Genomic DNA, 22,389 nt, shown 5'->3' with positions numbered 1-22,389 from the left:
GACATACGTATCATGCTGGCTTTGCAATCACTGTCTACAATTGTCGTTCAGTAATAGTAACTATTCACGCAATCCCTAGCGTCTACCTTCATCACGACTGCCAGGGGAGGCTATTAGACACCCGCTGTATCGCTCAAATTGTCAAATCACTTATATCAACGCTACCAATGAATGAAAAGGTGACGAGATAAGCAGAAGCAAGTCTCCATATATGAATCACGGTGCTCGCAGACGTGCCCATCATATCGTGATGACAAGGAGCGGCATGAAGGCATAGCGGACATGACTCTGAATATGTTTTCACATAGGCGAAAACTAAAAACCGAATCAATGATCTAGGACTCAACATATCACTGCGGGCCAGTTCTCCAAGTATATGTATCATGTCCTTCTCCATAATGTCCCCACCGATTTATATGATACACTGTGCTCCTGACGTTTGAGACTCCGAAATATTCTATTCTAGATTATTTTGCCTATGGAAAGTCATCCATTACTGTTTTCAAGCCTAAATATAGTTGACGAGGCTGTAAGCTCGTTGCTTACCTGAGTTCCCATTAACCAACATAAATACTGTACGCGATAATCAAGCTTGAGCTTTGATTATCACTGCCTTTTGGCCTAACGGTCTGGGCGTAACGGTTAAGGGACGACAGTACTAGTCTTGACTACTTGCAGAGGCACGCTATTGCTAAGCCTAATAAGGCTTCCAAAATGGGCTATCCAGGTGGAACGGACTTCTAATTGTCCTCACTCAAGTATTCAAGCTCAAGTCTCGTTGGAACGCAGACGACGAGGATTTAGCCAGCAAAACGAGGGACCCCGTTGCGAGAACAAGGGGCCCCCAATGGATTCGGGAACAAACAAGTCCCAAAACTCAAGCCCGTACCTAAACTTGGAAATCAGCCAGTGCGACGCTGTGCGACGATACCGTGATTTTCCGTGACAGTGTGTGTGACTGCACTGAATAGTAGTCAAGCTTTTTGTCATGTCAAGGCACTGCACCCCAGACTATTGGTTATTCCCCACAGCAAGTATATGGCAGTGAGCTGGTTGATACACAGGACTTTATAACGGGCCAATGAACGTTCGCGCTGTGGTAGACAAAGAGCACCTTCCACGCTCACGGTGCAAATACCAGTGCTATTCCACTTTCCTGTGTCAGATATATCTTCTGCCATATAATAAACTCGAGTTCAAACTACGCGATCATCAATACCAATGACTCCCTACCAAGTCACAGAAGATCTTCTCGTTCAAGATCAGGGGTAAGATGATCCACCTCTAGTATGCATTATTCCATCATTCATTTCCTCCAGGTTTCGAACCAACACAGATGTCGACTCGGATGATCCCGATCTCTCGTCAGAGGAAGAGCGTAGTCCAGAGCCAGAGGAATCAATCCAGGGTCCTTCAACTGGGTTTGTTCATTTTAATACACATTTTCACAAGCGGCGCCCAGGAATCAGGACTCATCTCACACTTGACGGACAGTTTTTTCTGGCCGTGGACCGCAGAACACCGATCTGGCTACATTGGCTAGCGCATCAAAGAAAGATCAGAACAATATTTCTCTTCCACAGATTTCCGAGTACGTTCAAATATTATAAGCAATCAAGTTCCGTGATAATAATTGTTACCAAAGGCCTCGTCAGACCAACATACCACCTCCGGAAAAAAAGCCCAACCCAGCCAATTACTCTGGCACTGACAAGTGATGCATCGATAACTTGTCTTCCACAGTACTACTAGTTATATACCATTTCCAATATTCCAACTTGTTGCAATTTTGGTCAATTCTTATGTAAATATGTAATGTTCCAAGTCCATGCCATATGTCAAACCTATGTTTTCATGTTTTCATAAAGACAATACTTGGAAAAATTTGCCCTAATGTCGCCACAATGGCAGTATGTACACCATATGCACAACCATAAAGTTAATACCCCGAACCGACTTCCAAATTCCCTCTCATTGATAGACAGAACTTGTACTCACGAATTCAACTGACAAGCCGAAATATTCGACGATCTCCAGCCAGGTTAAGGTGTGTAGTCTATTGTATGTCAATATGTTGTCGCTGACCTCCGAGCTCGCCCACAAAAGGGAGATTCTATCCCCAAGGTAGGACTTTGCAAAGGTTGAGAATGACTTTCTGACTTATTGAATGCAGAAGGCATCAAGGTCCCCAAAGGAGGCTGGAATGACATGATCTTTGCTCCTGTAATCAAACAAATCCTCTCGGAATACATCAATGAGCCAGACCCTGACACCACCGAGGACATTTTGCAACATCCCAATTCCAAAGATTACGCGTTTTCCTGCAAGGGGAAGTTTTATGTTTGCAATTGCATTAGCGATGCATTATTTTTGGTGCTTGAGCGATCGAACCGAAGAAAAGGCGGCACTTTGGAAACAGATAGACGAAGATATGTTGAAGGTGCGCCTAAAGAAGCTGCTGTTTTCTGATATGTATTCCGAGAGTGAATGTGTCGGAGGCAACATCATCTGCCAAACCCATATATCTGACTGATCACTCTCAGCTTGACAGGTAAGGGGGATAACATACACACATCGCAATCTCTTCAGCTAGTGAATCCGAGCTCTTCTCCCCTTCGGTCAGTTGCAAGAACGTGAAGAGACTGCCAACAATAGCGTAGCATGACACCAACTCCTAGTTTACAGAGAGACCAAGAGCAAAAAACGCGCCGCAACATAGCATGACGTGGTGGACGCAATAGCCACCTAACCATAAGTTATGCGTGCTCTAATGGACCTGGTACGATTTAGAAGGCGCGCGTTCACCAAAGATATGGTCATGATAATGTCTACGTTAGAGGAGCGATGTGATACACACATGTTAATAGTGTTGTCCACATTTGCCTCTGTTCCTTCCATGCGCACGTTACTCTGCAAATGTATGCAAAGACTCGGTGAGATCCACATTGAAGTCCTTTCTCGCAGACAATCTATTCGGAATCCGCACATGATGTATTCTGTTTGTTATTCTGGAGGTTAGTAGGACAATGACGAGAATGAGTTAGACGTCGAACTTGTGATTGTGGCAAGGTTTATGTGTAGGTTCCTCAGGCTGCGCAGGCTCAACATTCTATGGTCCCGAGTATCACACGCGCCCCTGAATCGTAAGTGTTTTAATACTGACGAACCATACCCCCAATCGCAACCCGCCGCCTCGTGACGAGCCATTGTGACGAGATCTGACACTCCACTAGAGCTTTCATTGCAGTTTGGAAAAGGACATGACATCGTTCTTCGTGTTCGCTCGCTAGGAACGTCCGTCGATGTGGCGGTACGAGAGAACTATTGATTTATCGGCGGCGTCAGGCTACTACGCCCTGGCGTTTCCATTTTCGCTTTGCCAGAAAGGCATGGCGGTACGAGTGCTAACTTTAAAACCAGATCAGGCCATCGCACAAAGGGAGCTACAAACTATTTCTCGATTTCGCTTTGCGAGGACAATGGCACACATCAAATCATTATATGCACCCCTGGATTGTGTCAATAATTCAATGGTGAAGGTTGAACTATAACTTCAATTGCAACTTACCGCCCCGTGATACGAGCCACTGTGACGAAATTTAATACGCCACTCCAGAGCTTCTAATATTGCAAAGATTTTTGTCGATTAGGGCACTAGATGATTTATTTTTCTGTTGATTTCTTGGCGGTAACTATCACGCCCTGGCAGATCTCTGTTCAGTTGGCAAGACTGGCCGCAGTGAATATTCTTCAACGGGGGTACGAGGATTTTTCTAGAATCAGAGCAGGTCAATTTACAGCCAAGTCTTTGCCGATATGCTTAGATTTGCGGTACGGTACCTCTGTGCAACGGTCAACCGAGGATTGCGCCGCCACCAGTTGCAAAGTTAGTTGAACCTCACCTGATTGGGCACTGACATGCGAACAAGCTAGCATCCAGCGTCGGGTGCCTGTCATATGTCAAAGTGCCGACTCGGTTTTAAACTTTCGCGGAGGAGGCGTGATTTCGGTGACTTGCAAGTACTAACAAGGGCGGTAGTTTAAGTATAGTTGCGCTGAGAATGTTCAACTTTTGTTACATACCCGATAGTCACTATATTATATCAGTACTAGTGTCAGTTCAAGTTTTTTTGCCTGTTCGAACGTTCAAGTGTCGTGCGGTCCTGATTGAAGATTCTGACTAGACTCGGAGGAAGACCAGTAAACACCGTGTTAACAATCATCTTGCCAAATCGGCATTTTCAGAATATTGAATATTTCGTTATCACGTGATGGTTATAGAGGTTGCTTCATCTCTGCCTTCAGTACCAACTTGAAGGCAGTCATAAATTTCGGCGGCTTTGGAGCCAGGAATGGCTCTGTTGCATATTATATTGATTACTGCGAGGTCAGTTTGATCATTTGCGCATGGCTAGTAACCATGCGGACCGGTATGACCACTGGATCATTGGCCACAATTCACTCGGGGGTGATAATGATTTACTGGATAACGGAAAAAGTAGATGCTGCGATGTGATATCGCTACACTGTACAACAATTTCATCACGCTTTCGTGCAATACCTTGGTGCGGATCAGTGCGTCATTCATAATTTTTAGCTTGACTGGACCAGGCAACCTACGGTGGCCAACTTGAAGATAGTGCAGTTTCCCGACTTTCTCTTGGCGGATATGATAACCTAGCTTTCTCTTCGGATGCGAGGAACCTGTCACGTTGCGCCAAAGTTGATTCATACTTACAAGGTTTTCAACGGATATACCATATATAAAGGTATAGCGATATGTCTCTTTCATACATTCCCCTTTGTAAAAATGGCCATTAAAACACTCGTAGGTGACTGCTATTGATTATTCTGCTATGAAGGCTGAAATACTTGGCTAGCCAACCTCAACCGAAATACTTGTTGTCGGCGGCGGACCCGCCGGAAGTTACGCTGCTGCTGCTTTGGCTCGAGAAGGTTTTGAAGTCACTCTTCTCGAAGCTGCGAACTTCCCTCGGTCAGAACTCGCTTTTGATATATGATGTCCGCATACACAGTCACTAATACACAACTGTGCTAGATATCATATTGGCGAGAGCTTGCTCCCGTCGGTCCGCCCATTCTTGGCATTCGTTGACGCAGAGGAATCTGTCATGAACCACGGGTTCACAATTAAGGTGCGGATGGTCTTCAATGCACCGGAGTACATCAGATTATCTCCCTCTTTATAGCCTGGTGCTGCCGTCAAGTTGAACCAGTTCAAGCGAGAAGGATGTGAGCCTCAGTCATCGTCGTTCACCGTCGTAATAAAGTCTAAATTGATTCTTCGCTCCAGATACAGATTTCATTATGCTGAACTCAAACAATGGGTCTTGGAACGTGGTTCGTGATATATCGGAGACATGCTCCCTGTCTCACCGTTTTACAGATTCGATCAGAATTCGACGATTTGCTATTTCGTCATGCTTCGAAGTGTGGCGCAGCTGTATTCGACAACATAAGAGTCGCCGAAATTCAGTTCGACGGCAAAAGGCCTGTTTCAGCTGACTGGAGGAATGCCAGCACCGGGACACAGGGCCGTATCTCTTTCAGCTACTTAGTCGATGCTTCAGGAAGGAACGGGATCATGTCCACAAAGTATCTCAAGAACAGGCGCTATAATCAAGCCCTCAATAACATCGCATGCTGGGGATACTGGGACGGAACCGGGTCTTACATGCCTGGTACCACTCGCCAGAATGCTATCTGGGTCGAAGCACTCGAAGGTAGGAAATCTGCCTGAAGTCGTCATACTAAGCTGAATATGTGCAGACGAGTCGGGATGGGCTTGGTTCATCCCTCTTCACGACGGATCCACATCTGTGGGAAATTGTGATGGTATTCACGAGTGCATGCAACCGTAAGAAGAAGGCTTCCCATGCGACCTCAGGAGGTTCCGGTCCCAATCTTGTGGCTCATTATAAGGAAGAATTAAGCAGAGCTCCGGAGTCCTTAGATTGATTGGAAATGGCACTCTTCGAAACGACGCACACCAGAACTGTGAAATCTGCGAGCGATTTTAGCTACTCGGCTTCCTCGTATGGCGGTGATCATTTCCGCCTGGCGGGGGATTCTGGAGGTATTTTTCTGATATTTTGTGGTACTCGCAATTGACGATTATCAAGCATTCATCGACCCATTCTTCTCCTCTGGGGTGCATCTGGCCTTCACAGGAGGACTTTCGGCTGCCCTCACGATAGCTGCGTCCATTCGAGGGCTTTGCAGCGAAGATGATGCCCAACGCTGGCACACATCAAAGTTGCCACTCTTTACGAGGCAGGTGAACTTGTTCACTGGGGTGATACAACTGACGCGACGCATGATAGGTTTCTTATTGTCGTCCTTGGGACCTACAAACAGATCCGCAATCAGTCCATGCCAGTCATGAGCGATGTGGACGAGGACAATTTTGACAGAGCATTCGATCTGATCAGGCCGGGTGAGAATCGATGTTTCCTACTGTCACTGCAAATTTGAGCCTCGAGTGCAGTAATACAAGGAACGGCTGATGTGGTAAGGCGTTAACAGAAGACGAACTCCAGGTATGCGTGTTCTGCCCTCATCCTTCACGATTTTCAATTCGATTGACAGAAAACCATGGACTTCTGTCGTCATCTATTCGCACCCATGATCCCGAGATGCATTCTGCAGTCAAAGCTAGGCAAGGGGGGTTTCACGTCTGTTTAGCTGGATTATCTGATACTGAACCCGATAGACTGGATCCTACTCTAACATCCCCAGATGGGCCTGTCATGACAGAATGCGAAGTCGATCGCTTGCTCGGAGACGCTGATGAGGAAGCCAAGATTGTTTTGAAGGAGATCAATGCGCGAAAGCCCATCCATACGATGTACAACCCAACGGAGAACTTCGGTGTTGAGGAACACTTTGGTTTCAAAGCTGTCTTGGAACGAGGGAAATTGGGTTTGATGACTGCGTAGTCCAGACGTTACTAATAATGCAGAGTTATGTTGGATGTTTCATGACTCGGTTATTCGCTGTGCAGTCACGACTCACGACGACAGCAATCCATTTTGACCAACTATATTGCAAGGTAGTGGCAATCCCAATTTGAACTCGTCGTGTCCTTGTCATGTTATTCGCCCTGCTGTCCCGGTAAATATTCGCTTTGCCGCCACCCCAGGTTTGATCTGCACTTCCGCCCGAAGTTCGAATTGACATCCAGCATCACCAAAATTAAATTATCAAAATTTAATGTTATATGCAATAACATTCCCACGCAATAGGCCGATGCAAATACAAATTGGTCGACCCGCTTTGTAGAACTTCGAAGTTACCATGGATGTCTCACACAACTCGTCGCCAGTCCAAGTCACTAACAAGATGTCGGCCGGCACTGAAGACTCTGTTGAGCGTCCTCGGACACCTGAACCAGTCCAGCGCTCACTACCACAGTCAAGTAATGACCGGAACCAGCAGCCTTCGCTACAAGAAATCCTTCAAATGACGTCTACCACAGTCAACTTCATTTCACCATTACAACGCTCTTCCACGAGAAAGGGGAGCAGAACTCCTGTTTCCGAGAAGGTTAAAACTCGATGTTCAGAGCGCATATAGTCACGTAGACGCGATCTCCTCACAAAAACAGAGCTCAGAAGGAAAATCCTCTTCACCGCGATGAATGCACATGCCTGGGCGAGCGCGAGGGGTTTGTGCACGAACACACAGTCGCACGAGACACGCTGGAAGCCGGGATTCAGAAAACTTTTGGAAGACGAAAAGGATCAAGGCAGGTCATCTCACCCCGTTTTCAAGTCGACGTTTGGTATGCACGCCATCTGTATCACCCCACTCTAGGCTGTGCCGTTTGCTGGTTACGATTGCTAATTATTGTCGTTTTCCCCTCAAGATCGCATGCGCGCGCGTTTGTCGGAGATGTTTGAAGCCATCAACAACACTGTCGCCAGCTTGACGGGCCTCGGTTGAGATCAGGCGTCGTCGGTTACTGTCTGATATGGTGCGCTGCCGTGTCCGTCCTGTTAGGTACCTTGTCAACGGCTCTGCCAATTCGAACGGATCTTGCTGTAATGTTCTTGAAGGTGCACTTGATGGACTGATACATTGATCTGATGATATCCATGCAGTTTACCTGCAGCGCTAGCACAGGTGCTATAGCCTCAGCTAGTCCGAAAACGCTCTATTGGTATCACGCGATATTTTCTGGTAGCACCGCCCCCCATACTGATGCATCCAAAACTTCTTTGTTTCCTACTATCACCGCATCGCGCAAGGCACACAAATCATGTGGACTATTCACCAACCGCCAAACAACTTAACAAGAGTGCAGTTTGAGGAGAAATGCCACATCATATTCGCGTTCTTCATCGCGACCTTGACCTTAGATATTCACTATCCAGGTTTCCTTCTATCATGCCAGTTTGGATGGCAGTCATAATTAATATCATCGAAATATCGAATAGCTTCTGAACATTGCCACATGTATATATATCAACATTCTAAAAAGGCAATTTTTAAGCAATATTTCGTACTTCTCCGAGTCGCCCAACCTCCCGACAGCAGGACACTTACCCAGTCAATCACCAGCTGCAAACCAGCTTTGCCGGCGACAGTAACCAGACATGGCCGGCAAAGGCCCACATTGTTCATTCGTTCTTCTCGCCGAGTTTGACATTGATAGTGGTGCCCAACTCACATACCAGTTTCCTCAGCCGCTGGGAACAGACGAGGGGTGAATTCCGACTTGACCTGACCCGAAAGATGTATTGGTTAACTATCCCGTGTCAGTTTACTTGCAAATCTTATGCTTCCAGATGGGGCGGAGAGGCACCTTGAAGATTGGACCATCTTCTTCCTCAATCAGACGCCGTTCAATACCATTGCACCAGTTCTTGCTTTGGAGACGGAATCGAGCGACCAATCAGTCAAACGGAGAGGACGGAAGCCCGGAACTGCTATATGTCCTCAACCTGGTGCGGACGAAGCATGACAAGTCAGTTCGGAGGTGCGTAGGTAGTTTTAACTTACAGCACTCCATCTACATGCTTTGCATTGCAGAGGTGCCGTAGTGAAAGCGATGGCTATTTGCACACGACATCCATTTATCCAAATCTTTAAGGTATATCTGAATACATGCCACTTGACTGATTGCTCACCAAGCGCCAGCCCGTTCTCCTCCTCGCACTTGACGACTATTTTGCAAACCCGTCCCAAGAATGTCTTGCGCGTCTATTTGATGCGATTAACTCGATGAACATCAGTGCTGCGCCAACACTTACACGATGTGAAAAACTAATTATGCGCGCCTCGAAGCGCAAAGACATCTTTGCGGAGAAGTTATCCACTCATATACCCCCGCTTCCTCTCAAAGCTGCACACAAGACGACAGGCTCGAATGGTTCACATTCATCTGAAGACGGGGTTCTCATCAGTGCTCGCGCACGCTCTACAACAGCTGCCTCTTGATCCTAACCCTACCCGCCCATCCTCTCCGTCGGACAGCTCATTCAGCCTTGGTGGGAGTGCGGTATGGGTGAATGATGACAGTGTCCTAATTGATGGTCAAGTAGGTGTTGCAATAGGTGCAGGCCCAGAAGTGTTGGCGGCGCCTCAGTGAGCGGCAGCAGTGTTCTTACTAGCCGCGGGCGGCGTAGCACTGATACAAGCTCGAACTCGAGCCACGCCTACAGCGGTGGCGCAATACCCACATCATCCGACCCACATTTGCGGTCGGGGATATCCAAAGATACCCATTTCTTTCAGACAAGCATTGCATACAAAGGACATACCCTGCCAATCAAATTGCCTCTGGCCACCTTTCCTGAGGAAGTCGGAGAGGTGCGTCTCTTAATGACAATGCACTTCATATATAGTTCTGAATACGTGTTTTTCAAGTATTCCCTAATACAACTAATACAAACGTTTTCTGCACCTCTCATCACGATCTCCGGCCCACTACACCCACATCTACACACGAACGGAATTCTCACCCACCCAATAATAATTCTCTTTAATGCGCTTGTTACTGGCAAACGCATCCTCTTCCTTGGACATAATATTCCTGCTGGACAAGTCGCCAATTACGTCCTGTCTGCTTGCGCCCTGGGTTCTGGATGTGGTGCGGTACTACGAGGATTCATTGAGCGATCATTTCCTTACGCAGGACTTGCGGGCGGCGAGGACTGGGTTACAATGTATGCATTTCCCCACTTTTTTCTTGTGGAAGAACTCCATCAATAATATTTGTTTCACAGGCCGGCATACATAGCAGGCGTAACTAATCCTATCTTCGAAACCAGTGGATCCTGGGATCTCTTGATGGACATCGGTACAGGTCGTGTTGTCGTGCACAAGGACATACATACATCTTTCCCGGCTACGATGGCACCACCTGCACTTGTCAACCTAACGATGCCACGTCCAATAAAGGCGGAAAACTCGACCGGGAGCGAGGACGACATCCAGCGTATCGCAACTCGAGACGGGAAGGACGGGAACCAGAAGAGCGAGTTCGCGGCGAAGCAAGACAACTTGGATAACATGTTCATCGAGGATGTAGGTCTTAGCGCATGACCTCGATCACGTCGGCAACTAACGTCGCTCGATGTTTTAGCTGATTTCAGCAATCACCTCCCACTTCGGGGAGACGCTGGTGCGGATGCGATTCACGGAGTACGTCGCGCGCTTCGTTAGGCTGGCATCGCGGTACGAGGAGCTCGCTATGGGATCTACAAAGCTTGGATATGGTAGCGCACCATTTTCGGACGGGTCCCTAGGCAGCGGTATCGTGTTTCCAGACGAGGGAGCTGCATTTAAGGAGCTTACTGCGAACGCAAGTCGGATTGAGGGTTGGCGAAGGAACAAGTCCTATCAATACTGCGTCCAGGTGCGTAGTTCCTCCTCTAAAGGGTGTGGGCCTCAGGGACGATTGATATATTCTCCGTACTGGGTAGGATTTCAAAAAACTTCGAGCATCCGCTGCTATCCAGGGATTCGACGTATCACATCAACTTTTAAGATTGCGGCTGGTGAAGAACTTACCGGACGCGGAAGTCGAGGTCATCGTGCGTTCAATAGCAGACAACTTGCGGACATACGAACAAATAGTCGAGGTGAGCATTCTCACATTCTGGACTGTTGGATGATCCGTAATTTCTGGTGCAGCTGCTCACTTTTATGCCACCACATTCCGGAGGGTTACAGCCTCTGAGTTTTTGCCTATTTCACCACCAAGAATCTATTCGGGAAGCCACTGTTGATATCTTCAACGAGCTGCGTCAGAACCCCGTGCGTTGTTTACTCAAATTTCCATGGTCGTGTGAAATCACTCACTGTTTTGTTCCGTAGGTTGGGGTGATTTTTCTGCAATCTCTGAATCACTTCCAGAGGTATGCCTATGTTCGGCAGGCGCACGCTCGTGAATCACGCACAAAGGATGTGAGCCATGGTCTGGCCCCACCACCTCACTTGGTATCACGGACGCCGTCCAACCGCAGTGAAGTCAGTCTAGGGGGGATGTGAGCTCGAAGAAATATCACTAGTCTGCAAGTTCTTGTCTATGTGGACTTACAAAAAAAATAGTTCTTATATTGGAGCGCAACACATGTACATCATACAACATACAAGTACGTGTGCTAGCGCGATCACGGAACCTCTCGAGACCCATCCTACTGATAGGAGTAGGAGAGGGGCAGGACAGGTGCCACCGTCATACTGATGAACCTGCCCCTTCACGGTCTCCTTGAAGTGAATGCCAGCGACAGAGAATTTGGCTAAGTATAGAGTTACGGTCGTACTCATCTGGAGATGTGGCATACAGGGCAGCCCAAACAAGCAGTATCAAAAAACATGCGCCTCCAAACATTGCGAGTCCGCCGGCCACGTGGGACGCCAGTAAGAGAAAGTGAGCTACCATAAAGACGATGCTCCATAGACAGAGAGCTTTTGGCAGGCTGAAGACAATGGCAGAGGGGAGCATCCCAATCGAGTGTGATTTTGCGGCCCTCAGGTAGCGTGCCTGGATAAAATAGATATGGTCAGCTGAGCCGCAGGGCGTAATTAAGAAGATGCGAACAGCAAATGAAGCAGTGGCGTCCTCTAGGCCGTGGTGCTTGAGGAGTAGGATCGACCCGGTGGCGAGGCTCCCAGACGCCGAGAGAATAGATGGCAATGCAGATGACAAAGAAGCACGAGCTGAGAGGCAAGAGAGGATGGTAGCACTACAAAAGAATGGTCATGACGGCGTCTTTGATGTCCGAAAATCAAGGCCTCTCACATCATCACTGGGAATGTCTGTAGAACCATGAATTAAAGTTCACAGCAGTTATCTGAAATGTGCGCACCCAAACAACTGCCGTATGCCACTCCGAAATACATGTGGTCATGAAGGTTTGCCACTGATCGACGAACACCTGTTCGTTTGCAAACAATTCATGGAGTTCGAAGAAATATTTGTCGGGGATTCCCCACAAAACCGAGTTTGCAATGGTTTTCACCCATTGGTGATCCATATCTTCCTCGGGGGTCATGATTTGTAGCCTATCTAACTGGGCGTGTTCTTGCCCATAGTAAGTCATAAACCGCTGATTTTCTACCATGCTCCTCAGTATATTTGACAAGACGATTTGAGCATCCAACGAACCTATTGCGCCCCATAGACGAGCTAGAGTATTCGTGAGCTCGATTCAGGAGAAAAAATGGGGTTTCCCACCCACCAACAAAGCACAACGTGTGTCCATCAAGGGTTCGACCTTTGCGGGAAGCTTTGGTCAGGAGATTGGGCGCTCAATGTCTTGGACGTACCTCGTTGCAGGGACAGTAACTGCAGCAGCTGACTACATTTTTCCGCAGTGTACGGAAATGTGGATGATCGAGATGTCAAACGGTCTTTAGTCGCAGCTCAGAATATGAAAATGATTGACAAGGCAGTAAATACCTGCTGCACCATGAGACATAACGCCGATTAGATCGTCTACCACCTGGGGTGACACCTGTGCATACATGTGCATTGGGAAGAATTCCACATGCACCCAATATAGCCTCTCTAAAGCGGTGTCTGCTGACATGTGAGTATAAACGACGGAGAACCATGCAGATACACACCAAGATGAGAGTCGGAGACTATCGTCCCCACGTCAAGCAGTTCCGTGGAAGTTTGCTCAAGCCAGAAGATACGGCGGGCATCATGATTTACGAAGTAGTAGGCACAAGAGAATGGTGATTCATCAAGCTCTATGAATAGCTCCGACGAATGCGGGACTATAATTTGCTGCTGCAAGATTGTGTCATCGATAAACTTGAGGCAGCCGGTCACCCGATCCTCGGTCTCTTGCCTACGGATATTGGCTTCTGTAACAACGTCGTAGTTGGGATGTCTTTTGTGGAAGTACAGCTGGCCTTCAGGGTGTGGATATGAGTTCCATTTCATTTGAACGTCGAGAGAACTTCACAGGGATATTCATTTTAGTACAAATGGACGCTAAGCGACAAGAATCAACTGACCTGGGAGCGCTAAGGGATCCTGGCGGTATGACGGTATGATAAGAATAGATACTAAAAAAAACAATGTCAGTGCGTGTATGAGCTTTGACCAGCTGCGCAAACTTACCTGGGCGACTTGCCATACCGTGCAGTAGCCATTGACGTTGTGGGTCTCAGCATCCCCGCTGTCCAATGCATGATGGACAATTGCTCTCCACATCTTGTTTGAGTGTGTTGACTCATGCCGAATATTAACGCATCGAGACATGGTTGGCTGAATTTATAAAGGAAAAGGTCAAATTGCTGTGCGACAAGCCCATCGACGTGTTGTGGTGTAGAACAACATCTGGAAGCGCCCCAGGCTTCTAGTTACAGCTATTATGGGTAATATGCGGCAACGTCACGGATCCTGTCTCAGATTGAGATCTGCGAGACCCCGGCCGCGGGTCAACATGTAATAATAGCATCATGTCACAGCATGTCACTAAGGTTGTCAAACCAGTGTACTTCAAGTTTTCACAGGTTCGAATTCATTGTCCCGAACAGCCGACAGCAGCTGTGCAGCACAGCTCGAAGTATCCCGACATAACTACCTCCTGAGGATATTGTGCGTGTCTGGCCGTCGGGGTGTCACGAAATCGCAAAGGGGATACGGCAATGCCATCACAGTCCACAAAATAGGTATGTCCTACCACCCTCAGATCAGTAGTGATACTTCGAGTGAAACAGGCCGCTCAAGCTAGGCCTATCGGGCAAAAATCATTTCAAGTGAGGTGTCACTCGCTTGAAAATATCACAGGCGTAACTGATGAAATAGTAAGAACAATAACGGGGGAGCGTCATCATGATGGGCTCTGGCGCCTCCCATATATACTATGAGAACTTGGCGGATGAAGTTTGTTGGACTTGGCAGGCGCGCCCATCACCTGATCGGCTTATCAGACGCTGATGAAGGGCCAACAAGCTTCATCTGTCATATATGGGCCCATTAATGGCTAGCAAAGGCTGATAAAGAGTTAACCGTTATCGCAGACTTCTTCTGCCCTAGCCTCATAAAAGCCGTACTTGTGCATTTGATTTCTTTTCTTCATCGCCTAGTACCGTCGCCTACTAGGGATTCAACTGATCTGCTACTATGTCGTTCCCCAACTCAGAAGATCGCAAGCACGTTAACCCACAACGGTATTTAGTTTCAACCCCACATTTCATTAATATGTCATCCAAGCTATCTCAGGAAATCCGACAAAAGGCAGGATGAGCATCCAAGACAAATGCCGCAGGCACAAAAGCAGCCAAGCAGCTGGTCAGATTCTCCTACTCAACATCAAGGTTCCAGGTACGTTTGCTTCAGGCCAATCATACAACACCGCACGTTGAAAGGCTGTGTAGTCGACAGCCATCTCACCAAGCCAATCCTGCACACTATTCACCTGCGCAGTACGCTCCTGCGCAACATACTCCCGCGCAACGTCCCCATGCACAGTACGCTCCTGCGCAACAACATGCTCCCGCGCAACGTCCCCATGCACAGTATGCTCCTGCGCAACAACATGCTCCTGCGCAACAACATGCTCCCGCGCAACGTCCCCACGCACAGTACGCTCCTGCGCAACAACATGCTCCTGCGCAACAGCATGCTCCCGCGCAACGTCCCCACGCACAGTACGCTCCTGCCCAACAACATGCTCCCGCGCAACGTCCCCATGCACAGTATGCTCCTGCGCAACAACATGCTCCTGCGCAGCAAACATGCTCCCGCGCAACGTCCCCACGCACAGTACGCTCCCTGCCCAACATGCTCCCGCGCAACGTCCCCACGCACAGTATGCCCCGCACAGTATGCCCCCGCACAGCACCCCCCCAGCTCAGTTTCCTCCTGCACATTACCCACCAGCCCCACCAGGGCGAAGGTGAGGGATGGTTTGGTTCATTATTCGTAGTGTGACTGCTATGCCAACTCCTGTATATCAGATGTAAGATTAGCGCATGTATTTTGGTTATCTCAAATGTTTACAAGGTGACACGTTGATTGGTGCTGGTATTCAAAACTTCATGTGTTCCTCAAGGAAATTCATTTCACATCTACTTTGCACTATGCAGTGTTGATCTTCCAGAGTTCATAGCTGGTCTAGTGAAGTGTAACAGCACAAAATCGCCTTCAGGAATCACCAAACATAGCATCGAGATCAGACATCCTAACTTCTAAGAACACCCCAGTAGAAGTTGATACCTGTCGAAGCTCGGTACTTACACGGGTTATTAATACTTATTATATATAGAGCGAGTTACAGGGCGGGTTCGAGCCTCACAGGACCCTGGGTCAGAACTGGAAAGCGCTGCAACTTCCGAAGATCTGGCAGACTGCGGCAGTGCAATATGAAACTGCCGCGGCCGCTGTCTTAACCGGCCAAATGCGGTCAAAGTATCACATTCACTTTGCCTAATCTAGATGCAAAGGGTTCCGGTAAACCAAGCCGAATTTTTCAAAAACTCTTTCATATGCAAGTTCAGGCATGCAACGGGCATGTGCATGAAGTTCACACACATACCGCAGGCTTTGCATGTATCGGAAGGTTTTTCCTCTCACTGTCTGGTATTTATTCACCCTTGGGAAAACATCAATGATTTGACTACTGCACACTGCACAATTCGTGAGAATGATCCCCAGTACGACCAGACTTTTCTAGACTCAGGCTTGCTATGGCTAAATCACTGGTGGATTCAAGTTGTCACTTCTGAGTTAGTGCGGGTGATTTTGTCGTACTCAAGGGACGTAACTGTAAAACACTTACACAGTACGTATTCGAGCTTTTTGACATGTCAGGGCACTTACTCCAGACTATTGGTTATTCCCCACAGCAAGTAGTAACGGCAGTGAGCTCGTTGACACAGGACTTCAAATGAAGGTTCGCGCTGTGGTAGACAAAGAACGCCTTCTATGCCCATAGTGCAAATACCAGTGCTATTCCACCAGATCGCTCTTCCTGTGTCAGATACATCTTCTGCCATATAATACGCTTGGATTCGACTCCTGTTCGATCATCAATATCAATGACTTCCTACCCAGTTGGCACAGAAGATCTTCTCGTTCAAGATCAAGGGTAAGATTATCCACTTCTAGTATGCATTATTCCATCATTCATTTCCTCCAGCTTTCGAGCCAACACAGATGTCGACTCGGATGACCCTGATTTCTCATCAGAGGAAGAGCGTAGTCCAGAACCAGAGGAATCAATCCAGGGTCCTTCAATTGGGTTCGTTCATTTAACACATATCTTCACAAGCTGCGCCCAGGATCTCACACCTGACGGACAGTTTTTCTAAGCGTGGAAAGCCTGACGCCGATAGTGCTGGCCCAGATGCAGCCAAGAAATACCAGACTCTTCAACAGACCGCCGAGTACGTTCAAATATTATAAGCAATCCAGTCCCATAATAACAAATTGTTACCGAAGGCCTCGTAAGACTAACAAACCACCTCCGAAAGACAAGCCCAAGCCAGCCAATTACTCTGGCACTAGCAAGTGATGCATCGATGACTTGTCTTCCACAGTACTAGGACTTATATACCATTACAAATATTCCAACTTGTTGCATTTTTGCGCCATGAAAGACTGGTATCTGGGGGTTCTGTTATCGTCAATTCTTATGTAGATCCCCGACTCTACGAAGTAGGGAGGGTTTTGTAGGATCTGAAAAGTCAGGCACCTGTTGCTCGATTTTACACAGTGTGAACTTCCTTCCTTTTATGCTCAACCGTCCTTTGTTCGCCAACGTTCCGGCTTTCAAGCCTTCAAGGTCCCACCTCGAGGCTCGCCGTATTTGAATCCCCTCAGAACTGAGTCTCTTCCTTCATACGTGGACGTTGTGTGTTATGCTCTCGCTCCTGCGGTAAGTAGGTATGTTGCTCATGTCTGAGTTCTGCGTGTTTCTGACAGCTTGTGCAGGTGCTCCTCGTCTTCTCCTTACTATGGCAGCATTTTTGTACAAAACACCCTTGGTGAATACTTGCGCACTTGATGTCACTTATGCACATTGCAGTGTCTTCAGATGCTATGTGCACTGTCGCGCAGCCATGACTATGGAGTGTTGCCTTCTTTTAAATCTCGGGCGTGATCCACCTTGATTCTCGCACGCTGTTAACATCTATCGAGAAAATCTAAGTGATGTGGGTGCTGCAGTCCTGCAAAATATTGCCTGGCGCCTAGGTTGCCTTAGTTCGACATTTTACTCGGGTACGCAGTGTGATTTCATCAGCACCTCAAATGGGCGTCTGTCTCCTCTCATCTTCAAGGGACTTTGAACACACGACTCGGAGCCACTCGCATTGCCCCCAGTTGACCAACTTGTACGGTATTGAAGTTGCGGTTGCCTTAAGTCACAATGAACAATCTGGAGTTACTGCAACAGCAAGCTGCAGAAGGATTCTTGAGCGAGGGCAGAATGCTCAGACTAAAATTTGAACATACTAATTATAAGTTTATCAAGGCGAGAGAGCACGAAAGATGGAGAAGATTGCATGTTGACAAGAACAAACAGCGAGGACAGACTAATGTATCAGAAGATAACAACATTGGGGAGTGGCCGGCACACAGGAGGTACGACAACTCCACCGGTCAACACCTCAAAGGCGCGCTGGCTCAGGTGTACTTCACACTGAGCCACAACATGGGCGGGAGAATGAACACATACAGCAGATATCACGGCCATAAGGATGCTAGCACCGCCCCCACGAATCATGGAAGGAAAAACGCGTATGTATAATGCGAACAAACGGCACAGGGGACCAGTGTTAATACAAGAATTACTAGACTGAGGGAGGGAGGACGGAGTAGAATTTGAGGTAAATACATAGAGGATGACAAGTAGACAGGGATCATCAATGAGAAAATGATCGAAAGCGGGAGTCGGGGACTTGGTGCGCACGCACCGCTACGATATGCAATGTTCGGAGTCCAATATGCCATATGTCGGACCTATGTTTTCATAAAGATAACACTTTCTCTCATAGCCATGATACCGTGACATGTCAGCTTTAATGTCACAGTATGCAGTGCCAACACATGTTCTGTATATGGAGTTTCCTCTCAATGAGCCTTGAAGTTTGAGGACTGGAGCAGGCCTGCACACAGCGTCCCCCAGCGCAGTACCCCCAGCTCAGTTTCCTCCTTCACATTATTCACCAGCCCCATCAGGACGAAGGTAAGGGATGGTTTGGTTCATCATTCGTGGTGTGACTACTATGACTCCTGTACGTCAGATGTAACACTAGCGCATGTATTTTGGTTACCTCAAATGTACACAAGAAAATACTGGTGGCACGTTGATTGGTACTGGTATTCAAAACTTCACATGTTCCTCAAGTAAATTCATTTTACATGCACTTAGCGCTATGCAATGTTCGTCCTCCAGAGTTAACGTTCAAACGTTCATAGCCGGTCCAGTGGAATGCAACAGCACAAAATTGCCTTCAGGAATCACCAAACATTTGCTCGCATAGCATCGAGACCAGACATCCTAACTTTTAAGAACACCCTAGTAGAAGTTGATACCAAGTCGAAGCTCCAGAGTGTTCGAATGTCGGTACTTACACGGGTTATTATATATAGAGCGCTAGGCGCTCGAGCCTCACAGCCTGAGAAAAATGTCTCAGGGCACTTCGCATCGTTTGTGACGTACCGCGGGCTTTGTATATGCGTGGCTTCCTCCTTGACATTGTTTGATAGCTACCCATGGATCCTTGGGAAAACATCAATGATTTGACTACTGCACACACTGAGCAATTCGCGAAATCATCCGACCCAGTGCCAGTGCAACCAGCCTCTTCTAGACACGGGCTACTATAGCTAAATCACCGGTGGATTGCCACTTCGGTGATTTCGTTGTGCTCCTGTAAGACACTTTATACACAGTACATAGTCGAGCGTTTTGTCATGTCAAGGCACTTACCCCCTATTAGTTATTCCCCACAGCAAGTACTTACGGCTGTGAATCAGTTTATACACATGACTTTATAACGGGCCAATGAACGCTCGCGTTGTGGTAGACAGAGAGCGCCACGCTCACGGGTGCAAATACCAGTGCTATTCCATCAGGTGGCTCTTCCTGTGTCAGATAATATAACAAGCTCGAATCCGAACTGCTCGATCATCTCATTCGAGATCAATTAATCCAGGGTCCTTCACATGGGTTCGTTCATTTTAATACACATTTTCACAAGGGGCGCCCAGGATCTCACACCTGACGGGCAGGTTTTCTGAGCGTGGAAAGCAGAAAGCCGATAGCTCTGGCGTACCAAAAAACAACAAGAAAGACCAGAGCAATCAAAAGATCTCCGAGTACGTTCAAATATTATCAAGCAATCCAGTCCCATAATAACAAATTGTTACCGAAGGCCTCGTAAGACTAACAAACCACCTCCGAAAGACAAGCCCAAGCCAGCCAATTACCCTCGCGCTGGCAAGTGATGCATAATAAAGTCTTGCCTCCTACAATACTAGTTATATACCATTTCCAATATTCCAACTTGTTGCATTTTTGCGCCATGAAAGACTGGTATTTGGGAAAGGTTTTCGTTATATTGGAATATAAAGTAATGTATAATGTCAGAAAACCACCGCAATCAACGTAAAGCACCCTGAGTAGACTCACGAACTCTCTGATGCACTCACTCATGTCATATGTCAAACTTATGTTTTCATAAAGACAATACTTTCTCTCTCAGCATGATAGCCATGATACATGTGTCAGCTTTAATGTCAATACAGTATGCAGTGCCAACACTTGTTCTGTATACGGAGTTGCCTCTCAACGAGCCTTGAAACTTAAGTTTGAGGGCTGTGGAGCACGCCTGGTGTGGCGTTCTACCATGCACCTGTCACTAGGCAGAAGTGGCACGGGTTCTTTAGCACAATCAACCAGTTGCGGAGGCCTACGGCAAGTTGAAGGTTCTTCTTCAGACTCACCGAATATTGACTTTCCAGTATGTTCCTGTCTTTTCGTTTGACCAATCAGGGGTTCGAATTATAGATGGACAAGCTTCTCACTCAAAGTCTAGTATGAAAGAAATGCTATACCTATTCCCCTTATATCGTACGCCATTCCCCAGCCTGAGGACAGCTCGCAGACTACCGCCGTCTTGACAGTTTCCGTTGTTTGCTGCGGTATATAAACATAGGAATTCACTCTTTCTCTAGCATGAAGGAAAAGCCAAGACTGGAAACCTACTACTCATATCTCGTGGAAGAGGGATCAAAAGACAAGGAATTTGACAATCTAAGAATGGGTGATGTCCGCCAATGACTGACCGAGTCCTCTCACGCAGAGACATTAGGCAAGTTGGCAAGAGTCCTTATGTCACCTGCGCCAGACAACACATTGATGCACAAAGCTCCACAATGTTATCATAAATATGGGCCGATGTCATTACAGGCCTGCAAGACCCATTTCATAGCAGAAAGCGCACACACCAAAATGTGGATTTCCTCCGCCTAAAAGACAGGACAACAGGCGGATTTTTCAGCTCTGAACTTGCGTTGTGCTTTTGATGATAGAATCATGCATGTAGATAGAAAGGTCCAGGTGAACTTCACAGCAGGAGCATGCTTCTCCCTGTGATATGACATACTTGAACTTTGCGTACAACAGGCTCTGAGGAACGCGTGATATAAAAAGTCCTGGTTCGACCGCTAGAAAATAAAACAAGAACGAGGCAGAGCAGGCAACGTGAATCTGGTTCGGTTGAAATTAATATCTGGAAACGAGGCGGTTAGCTCACTGGCAAGACTCCTGCCACTATGTCTCAAACCTTAGAAATGGAACCTTGAACCATACCATATACCAAAAACAAGCGTGTTATCTTTTCCGAGCCATAGGCGTCCATGATCGAGGTTCATCGGAGCCTTTCAATGCCTCTGCCCAAGGATCCCGTGTTTGCGCTTTTGGTCGTTGATCGGATTCTGGAGGTTCCAGTCTTTGATCCCTAGGCACGTTCCGCAAGACCGACGGAGACCGTGTCTCAATTTCAGGGTGGTGGCTGGGTGTATCTAGTTGCTCCCTATTAACTCTTTCCGCTTCGTCCTTCGCTTCTAGAATAGCTGCATTCAACTTAACCCGTTGTTGACGTGCTAGATCCGCTTGTAATTCCTGTGAGATGATATATAAAAATTCACGTAAAATTTTAGTATAGGTATCACGTTAAATTGGTGTACCTCACCTCAATGCTCGGCGGATCCGGCCTAGTATGCGTCAGCCATGCTGACCATTGCACTGCACACAATAAATACATGATGAGAATGAGTAAAAGTTGAAGGTAAAATCAGAAACAAGAACGTAACGATGAAGGTACAAACCTGGGAGGCGCTTGTCGCTAGCAATGTACGCCCACATGTCTTCATTTTCCCTGTACTTCACTGTTCGTTTGGAACGTCCTTCATACATAAAAAGTTACACCATAAGTGCTTAACAGAGGTTCCATTACAATCGTACCATTGTTCGCGTTTGGATGCTCAAAGTATTTGTTCCCTAGAATATCGGATCAAGAGACACAGGACGGGGATTTGTATCACGGCCGGAACGTACCTTCCATGTCTTTTCCAACGAAATATGCCTATAGGGAACCGTTAGTACTGGAATGTAGATCACACTCTGGCCCGGTCCATCACATACTGGCTTGAATATTCGCTGCCATACACGCCTCACAATTGACATGGCACCACGGTTACGCTGTTACGAGGAAAGAGCAATGAAAAATTTTAAACAGCTACAGCCTACAGATGCCCACTAGTCCGAGTTCGCCAAACGGAACAACATACAAAGTAATGGTCTCGTTCATTGTGAAGCTCCGATGTGCCACGGAGATTGAAACCATGGCGGAGTTAATATCAGTCAGGAATTTCGGCATCCCAAATTGCCG

The 22,389-nt window shown here is 47.3% G+C and overlaps 8 protein-coding genes across 8 annotated transcripts; 6 read left to right on the top strand and 2 right to left on the bottom strand.

Annotated features, from left to right (window-relative positions):
* Window positions 1–832: 832 nt before the first annotated feature.
* Window positions 833–2,665, top strand: DFJ58DRAFT_912662 (uncharacterized protein; the record flags this gene model as incomplete). Its single annotated transcript, XM_041395286.1, has 11 exons — window positions 833–1,044; window positions 1,104–1,268; window positions 1,320–1,421; window positions 1,496–1,591; window positions 1,646–1,714; window positions 1,744–1,804; window positions 1,869–1,910; window positions 1,982–2,047; window positions 2,185–2,440; window positions 2,552–2,592; window positions 2,624–2,665. The coding sequence occupies exons 2-11, from the start codon at window positions 1,222–1,224 to the stop codon at window positions 2,663–2,665; spliced, it is 822 nt and encodes a 273-aa protein (XP_041246350.1). The 5' UTR covers window positions 833–1,044; window positions 1,104–1,221.
* A 2,145-nt stretch (window positions 2,666–4,810) lies between these two features.
* DFJ58DRAFT_776551 (uncharacterized protein) lies at window positions 4,811–6,686 on the top strand (the record flags this gene model as incomplete). The annotated part of the gene is made up of 12 exons (XM_041389514.1): window positions 4,811–4,828; window positions 4,881–4,996; window positions 5,060–5,156; window positions 5,211–5,253; window positions 5,315–5,361; window positions 5,408–5,744; window positions 5,791–5,878; window positions 6,015–6,097; window positions 6,144–6,276; window positions 6,345–6,495; window positions 6,530–6,560; window positions 6,610–6,686. The coding sequence occupies 10 exons, from the start codon at window positions 4,811–4,813 to the stop codon at window positions 6,493–6,495; spliced, it is 1,113 nt and encodes a 370-aa protein (XP_041246349.1). The 3' UTR covers window positions 6,530–6,560; window positions 6,610–6,686.
* A 1,932-nt stretch (window positions 6,687–8,618) lies between these two features.
* On the top strand, window positions 8,619–11,517 carry DFJ58DRAFT_715361 (docking domain of Afi1 for Arf3 in vesicle trafficking-domain-containing protein; the record flags this gene model as incomplete). The annotated part of the gene is made up of 13 exons (XM_041384119.1): window positions 8,619–8,728; window positions 8,785–8,884; window positions 8,922–9,001; window positions 9,055–9,115; window positions 9,163–9,417; window positions 9,452–9,578; window positions 9,611–9,834; window positions 9,892–10,190; window positions 10,251–10,551; window positions 10,610–10,882; window positions 10,950–11,108; window positions 11,161–11,283; window positions 11,344–11,517. 13 exons carry the CDS (start codon window positions 8,619–8,621, stop codon window positions 11,515–11,517), a joined length of 2,286 nt encoding a protein of 761 aa, XP_041246348.1.
* A 75-nt stretch (window positions 11,518–11,592) lies between these two features.
* DFJ58DRAFT_240886 (uncharacterized protein) lies at window positions 11,593–13,817 on the bottom strand. The gene is made up of 11 exons (XM_041379410.1): window positions 13,604–13,817; window positions 13,498–13,548; window positions 13,099–13,439; window positions 12,930–13,051; window positions 12,799–12,880; window positions 12,711–12,746; window positions 12,638–12,658; window positions 12,339–12,586; window positions 12,272–12,288; window positions 12,071–12,215; window positions 11,593–12,013 (listed from the first exon to the last, which is right to left on the bottom strand). The coding sequence occupies exons 1-11, from the start codon at window positions 13,717–13,719 to the stop codon at window positions 11,705–11,707; spliced, it is 1,488 nt and encodes a 495-aa protein (XP_041246347.1). The 5' UTR covers window positions 13,720–13,817; the 3' UTR covers window positions 11,593–11,704.
* Window positions 13,818–14,415: 598 nt separating this feature from the next.
* Window positions 14,416–15,505, top strand: DFJ58DRAFT_240867 (uncharacterized protein). The gene is made up of 3 exons (XM_041379409.1): window positions 14,416–14,658; window positions 14,711–14,812; window positions 14,866–15,505. The coding sequence occupies exons 1-3, from the start codon at window positions 14,612–14,614 to the stop codon at window positions 15,419–15,421; spliced, it is 705 nt and encodes a 234-aa protein (XP_041246346.1). The 5' UTR covers window positions 14,416–14,611; the 3' UTR covers window positions 15,422–15,505.
* Window positions 15,506–16,527: 1,022 nt separating this feature from the next.
* DFJ58DRAFT_725524 (uncharacterized protein) lies at window positions 16,528–17,003 on the top strand (the record flags this gene model as incomplete). Its single annotated transcript, XM_041385245.1, has 4 exons — window positions 16,528–16,577; window positions 16,629–16,730; window positions 16,792–16,875; window positions 16,931–17,003. 4 exons carry the CDS (start codon window positions 16,528–16,530, stop codon window positions 17,001–17,003), a joined length of 309 nt encoding a protein of 102 aa, XP_041246345.1.
* Window positions 17,004–17,858: 855 nt separating this feature from the next.
* DFJ58DRAFT_912659 (uncharacterized protein) lies at window positions 17,859–20,189 on the top strand (the record flags this gene model as incomplete). Its single annotated transcript, XM_041395285.1, has 10 exons — window positions 17,859–18,229; window positions 18,509–18,521; window positions 18,662–18,677; window positions 18,736–18,838; window positions 18,911–19,058; window positions 19,202–19,285; window positions 19,651–19,664; window positions 19,727–19,813; window positions 19,870–20,015; window positions 20,148–20,189. 9 exons carry the CDS (start codon window positions 17,859–17,861, stop codon window positions 19,940–19,942), a joined length of 909 nt encoding a protein of 302 aa, XP_041246344.1. The 3' UTR covers window positions 19,943–20,015; window positions 20,148–20,189.
* A 741-nt stretch (window positions 20,190–20,930) lies between these two features.
* DFJ58DRAFT_776532 (uncharacterized protein) lies at window positions 20,931–22,283 on the bottom strand. Its single transcript, XM_041389513.1, has 8 exons — window positions 22,256–22,283; window positions 22,143–22,199; window positions 22,056–22,083; window positions 21,963–21,998; window positions 21,827–21,904; window positions 21,691–21,743; window positions 21,309–21,620; window positions 20,931–21,228 (listed from the first exon to the last, which is right to left on the bottom strand). The coding sequence occupies exons 2-7, from the start codon at window positions 22,182–22,184 to the stop codon at window positions 21,330–21,332; spliced, it is 528 nt and encodes a 175-aa protein (XP_041246343.1). The 5' UTR covers window positions 22,185–22,199; window positions 22,256–22,283; the 3' UTR covers window positions 20,931–21,228; window positions 21,309–21,329.
* Between the last annotated feature and the right edge of the window lie 106 nt (window positions 22,284–22,389).

Source organism: Suillus subalutaceus (assembly GCF_016647625.1).
Source record: "Suillus subalutaceus strain FC151 chromosome Unknown DFJ58scaffold_27, whole genome shotgun sequence".
Classification (NCBI taxonomy): Eukaryota; Fungi; Basidiomycota; class Agaricomycetes; order Boletales; family Suillaceae; genus Suillus; species Suillus subalutaceus.
Note: the sequence above shows the minus strand (reverse complement) of the source record. Positions and strands in the feature narration are given on the sequence as shown.

Coding starts and splice junctions, on each gene's coding strand:
- DFJ58DRAFT_240886 (XM_041379410.1), bottom strand. CDS start 13,719: ATGAGTCAACACACTCAAACAAGATGTGGAGAGCAATTGTCCATCATG. Junction 13,440..13,497: donor GGATCCCTTAGCGCTCCCAG/GTCAGTTGATTC, acceptor ATCCCTGTGAAG/TTCTCTCGACGTTCAAATGA. Junction 12,747..12,798: donor GTTACTGTCCCTGCAACGAG/GTACGTCCAAGA, acceptor CTTCCCGCAAAG/GTCGAACCCTTGATGGACAC.
- DFJ58DRAFT_240867 (XM_041379409.1), top strand. CDS start 14,612: ATGTCGTTCCCCAACTCAGAAGATCGCAAGCACGTTAACCCACAACG. Junction 14,659..14,710: donor AAGCACGTTAACCCACAACG/GTATTTAGTTTC, acceptor AAGCTATCTCAG/GAAATCCGACAAAAGGCAGG. Junction 14,813..14,865: donor ACTCAACATCAAGGTTCCAG/GTACGTTTGCTT, acceptor AAGGCTGTGTAG/TCGACAGCCATCTCACCAAG.
- DFJ58DRAFT_776532 (XM_041389513.1), bottom strand. CDS start 22,184: ATGTCAATTGTGAGGCGTGTATGGCAGCGAATATTCAAGCCA. Junction 21,999..22,055: donor CGTTGGAAAAGACATGGAAG/GTACGTTCCGGC, acceptor CCGATATTCTAG/GGAACAAATACTTTGAGCAT. Junction 21,905..21,962: donor GCATCCAAACGCGAACAATG/GTACGATTGTAA, acceptor TTATGTATGAAG/GACGTTCCAAACGAACAGTG.